General features: G+C 40.6%; 1 protein-coding gene across 1 annotated transcript; it reads left to right on the plus strand.

The window, feature by feature from the left end:
- Window positions 1–567: 567 nt before the first annotated feature.
- On the plus strand, window positions 568–1,233 carry LOC141620353 (putative mitochondrial protein AtMg00310). Its single transcript, XM_074437249.1, has one exon. It carries the CDS (start codon window positions 568–570, stop codon window positions 1,231–1,233), a length of 666 nt encoding a protein of 221 aa, XP_074293350.1.
- The last annotated feature ends 3,291 nt before the right edge of the window (window positions 1,234–4,524 follow it).

A 4,524-nucleotide genomic window follows, 5' to 3' on the forward strand; every position in this document is an offset into this window, starting at 1 on the left:
TAAGCTGGTATCTAAGGTTCTTGCTAATAGGGTAAAAGGGTTCCTTGGTAATATTGTGTCTGAGAATCAATCTGCTTTCACCCCGGGCAGGTTGATTTCAGATAATATATTGGTTGCTTTCGAGCTGTTTCACCAGATGAAGAACAATAGAAGCGGTGATGGTCACATGGAATTAAAATTGGATATGGCAAAGGCGTACGATAGAGTTGAATGGTATTTTTTAGAGCGGGTGTTACGAAGGATGGGGTTTGATGCTGGATGGGTCGATAATGTGATGAAGTGCGTCTCAACAGTCACCTTTTCTATCAAGGTGAATGGTATGCTTACAGAAGAATTTGCACCAAGTCGTGGGATTAGACAAGGAGACCTTATATCACCTTATCTATTTATATTATGAGCCGAAGTCTTGTTAGGACAGCTTCGCAAAGCAGCTGAAGATGGTTCGATTAGGGTATTAGAGTGGCGCCAGCTGCACCCACGGTTACGCACATATTGTTTGCAGACGATAGTATATTATTTGTTCGAGCAAAGGAAGCGGAGGTCCGTAAGGTTAAGGGTATTCTTACAATGTATGAGGAAGCGTCAGGGCAACTTGTGAACTATAATAAAACTACCGTTTCCTTTAGTAAATATACCACAGCTGCGAGAAGAGGGCAAATTGCGGGTTGGTTAGGGGTACGAGCAGTGGATGAGCATGATAAATATTTGGGGCTCCCGACTGTTGTGGGTCATTCTAAACAGGTTATTAATCGGGTTATTAGAGATAAACTGTGTCGTAAGTTACAGGGATGGAAAGGTATGCTATTATCGAAGGCAAGGAAGGATGTTTTGATAAAGGTTGTCGCCCAATCGATTCCTACCTATGCTATGAGTGTCTTCAAGCTTCCTTCTAATTTTTGTGACGAACTTCGTTCCTTAGTTTCTCGATTCTGGTGGGGCTCGGAAAATGGTAGGAGAAAGATACCGTGGATTGCGTGGGCAAAGCTATGTCAGCCGAAGTGTCTTGGCGGGTTGGGGTTTCGAAGCTTCACTGAGTTCAACCTAGCTTTGTTGGGTAAACAGGCCTGGAGAATGATCACTGATCAAGAGTGCTTGATGGTTCGCGTTTTGGGGGGCAAGTATTTCTCTAATAGGTCTTTTATGAAAGCCGAGCTTGGAACAAACCCGAGTTATACTTGGAGAGGTATTTATGAGGCGAATGAGGCTCTTATGGTTGGATTGGAAACGGTCTGAGCACTCGGGTTTAGTATGACCCGTGGATAGCAGCAACTAAGACACGGATGGTGCTTTCACCGCTGGATGGGGTTGATGACGGGCTCTTAGTTGCGGAACTGCTGGATGCGAGAGGTAGTGCGTGGGACATGTCTAAGGTACGTAAGTTCTTTCACCCGTTTGAGCATCAACGCATACTTAATACTAGAATTGGTGGAGGTGGAGAGGAGGACGAGTGGATGTGGGACTTGGAGAAGGACGGGGTGTATACGGTAAAGTCTGCTTATAAGGCGTTAATGGGTGATTATGGTATTGATGAAGGACAGTCGGATGGAGCTAAGTGTGGGTGGCTGTGGAAGAGGATATGGAATTCTCGCACGTTGCCGCGGGTCAAGATGTTCTTCTGGCAATTTTGTAGTGAAGCAATCGCTACGAAATGGAACTTAGCATCCCGGATGTCGCAAATTGATGTAACATGCCCGGTTTGCTTGAATGATATCGAGAATTGTCTTCACATTGTGGGACGGTGTGGGTATACGTCTGGGGTTTGGGAGGGGTTAGGAGTGGATTTGAGACCGATATTGGGATATGATAGAGTGAAGGAGTGGGTGGAGGACGTACTGGGGGAGCTCAATGGGGAGGAAGTTGAGGTGTTTATTACGGGTGTATGGGCGATTTGGGAGATGCGCAATAAGGTTGTATTCGAGAATAGGGTGGCACGGGTGGAGGACGTGGTGTTGCGAGTGAAGGGGCTTATGGATGAACTGAAGAGCGTGGAGAAGGGAGGGGAGCAGCGGGATATGGGGGAACCGGAGAGGTTCAGGGGAAGGGAGGTTGGAGCGCGGGATGGAAGGGTGGTGCCAGGGGAGGTTATTATTAGTGTGGATGCGGGTGTTAAGGAGGGTGAAGGAATGGGTTTGGGTGCGATATGTCGAGATGAGAATGGGAATTTGTTATGGGGATGGGAGGAACGCCGTAGAGAAGAGTATGAGGTAAGAGTGGCGGAAGCAGAGGCAGTTCTAAATGCACTCCGACAAGCTCAGAGAATGAAGCATACAAGCGTCCGTGTGGAGAGTGATTGCAAAACTGTTATTGAAGCCCTCCAATGTCGTCATTCTGGGCGTAGTGATTTTCATATAGTTATTAGTAATATTTTAAATTTGTATGTAAGTTTTAATTCCGTTGCTTGGTCTTATATTCGTAGAACATCTAACCGAGCAGCTCATATGCTAGCTCATTCTTGTAATGTGGGTGAAAGTAAGTTCCTCGATGGTGCGTCTATTCCTCGTCACATCATTGAAGTTGTTAAAACCGAATTATCAATGAGAGTATAATCCTACCATAGGATTTTTCAAAAAAAAAATACTAAAACACTTTAAAAACTCGACACATTATTTTATTATCACATACCAGATTTTAAAAAAATGACAATTAATTTGGAATAAATTTTGAAAAAAAAAAAGAGAAATAAAAATGAAATGGAGGGAGTAATAATTATACTCCACAAAATTATTATTATTATTATTATTATTATTATTATTATTATTATTATTATTATTATTATTATTATTATTATTATTATTATTATTATTATTATTATTATTATTCTTAGGGTTATTTGATAATCAGTACCAACTTAAGTTGGGTCTTTCATAATCAGTACCAACTTAAAAACTATTTCATAAGCAACACCTATTCATTAACTCCGGCCCAAAATCACCACCAAATGGCCTTTTTAGTCGATATTTTGCACAATGAGACCGGTGTACCCCTTTACTTCCCCTCTTCTTCAACCCTAATCCCTAAATCCTATTCTTCTAAACACATATCACTCATCTCCTCATCTTCTTCTAATTTCTCTCTAAATCTTTCCTCCATTATAGCGATTTTTCCAAAAATCCAAAAATCCTTGAAATCATACAGTGACGCCATTAATCTCCAGGTTAGTAACAATGTATTTTCTTTCATCTTCTTATTAATCTATTATTGTATTCGTTGTTTGTTGTTTTATATAGCAATTTGTAGTTTTTTTTGTTTTTTTTTATGTCCACGTTAGTATTTGGACTTTGATGATGCTGTTTGTTTACTTTTACCTAGGTTTGTACTTATTCTAGTATTATTAGTTTATTGTTTGGGTTTTTTAATTGTTAATCTTATACTGTTGTGTCGATTTGATTAGGATGGATGGTGGAAAATCTTTTAGAATGGACATTAGACTACACTTTGATGGTGAATTTAAATTTGCAAATCAGAAAACCCAATATGTTGGTGGTGCCACTAATTTTATACCAGAGGTTTATTCTGATATGATTAGTTATGGATATGTGATGGAGATAAGTAGAAAGGTAGTTGAAAATGGTTGCCTTCCAATAGTGTATTATAGAAAGTTTGGGAAGAATTTGACATGTGGAAAGTCCATAATTGTTAATGAGGAGGATATAGCTGAGGTAATAAAGTCAAGGGATAAATTTAATAGGCTGTATTTGTATGTGGAGTCTTTCCCAGATTTTTCCTCTTTTGTGGTCCCCAAGAATCTCCCTATAAGGACCAAGAATGCCTGGGATGGATATACAATAATCTTACCCACAACTTCTGTCCCATCTACAAAACCTTCAAAAAAGACAAGGCCCAATCCAATAACACCTACAAGGAGAAGCCCTAGATGTCACCCTACAAGTAGCAGCAGCCTTGCCTTGTTAAATTCATCTCTATCTCCTACTCCCAATCTCAACATTGTTACTCCTACAAGAAGAAGTCCTAGAAATCACCCAACTCCTATTGTTAAGGGGAAACTGAAACAAAGGAGAAAGGTGGGATATTAGGTTGTTGACAAGGGTGAGGCAAAGAGGCAGAAGCTGGTGAAGGGAAAGGGAAAAAATCAGGCAGTGGATATTGGTGATGAATTTGGAAATGAAATAGATGAGGCTGACTGGGAAGATAAGTTTGAGATCAGTGATATGGAGTCTGTTGATGATGAATTTGATGTGGATTTCTCTGTGGGTGAAGAAGATTTGAGGGCTCAAGATCTGTTTTTGCCCACTGAGGAGGGGTCACTAATTGACAAGGTTGACAAATCCCTTTCGGTTAGTAGGGTATTAAGAGGTTTTGAAGAGTCTGATCCAATTGTTGGAAAGGAAGGGTATGTTGATGATGATGATGAATTAAGGAGTTTAGATGGATCTGGTGATGAAGGGGGTTTATGGCCAATGTTCAACCCTGAAGTTGACTTCAAGAAGCCAATTGTTCTTGTGAAGGGTCTGAACTTTCCAGATAGGTTTTCTTTGAAGAAGGCTCTTGTTCATCATGCTATAG

This window comes from Silene latifolia, chromosome X (assembly GCF_048544455.1).
Source record: "Silene latifolia isolate original U9 population chromosome X, ASM4854445v1, whole genome shotgun sequence".
Classification (NCBI taxonomy): Eukaryota; Viridiplantae; Streptophyta; class Magnoliopsida; order Caryophyllales; family Caryophyllaceae; genus Silene; species Silene latifolia.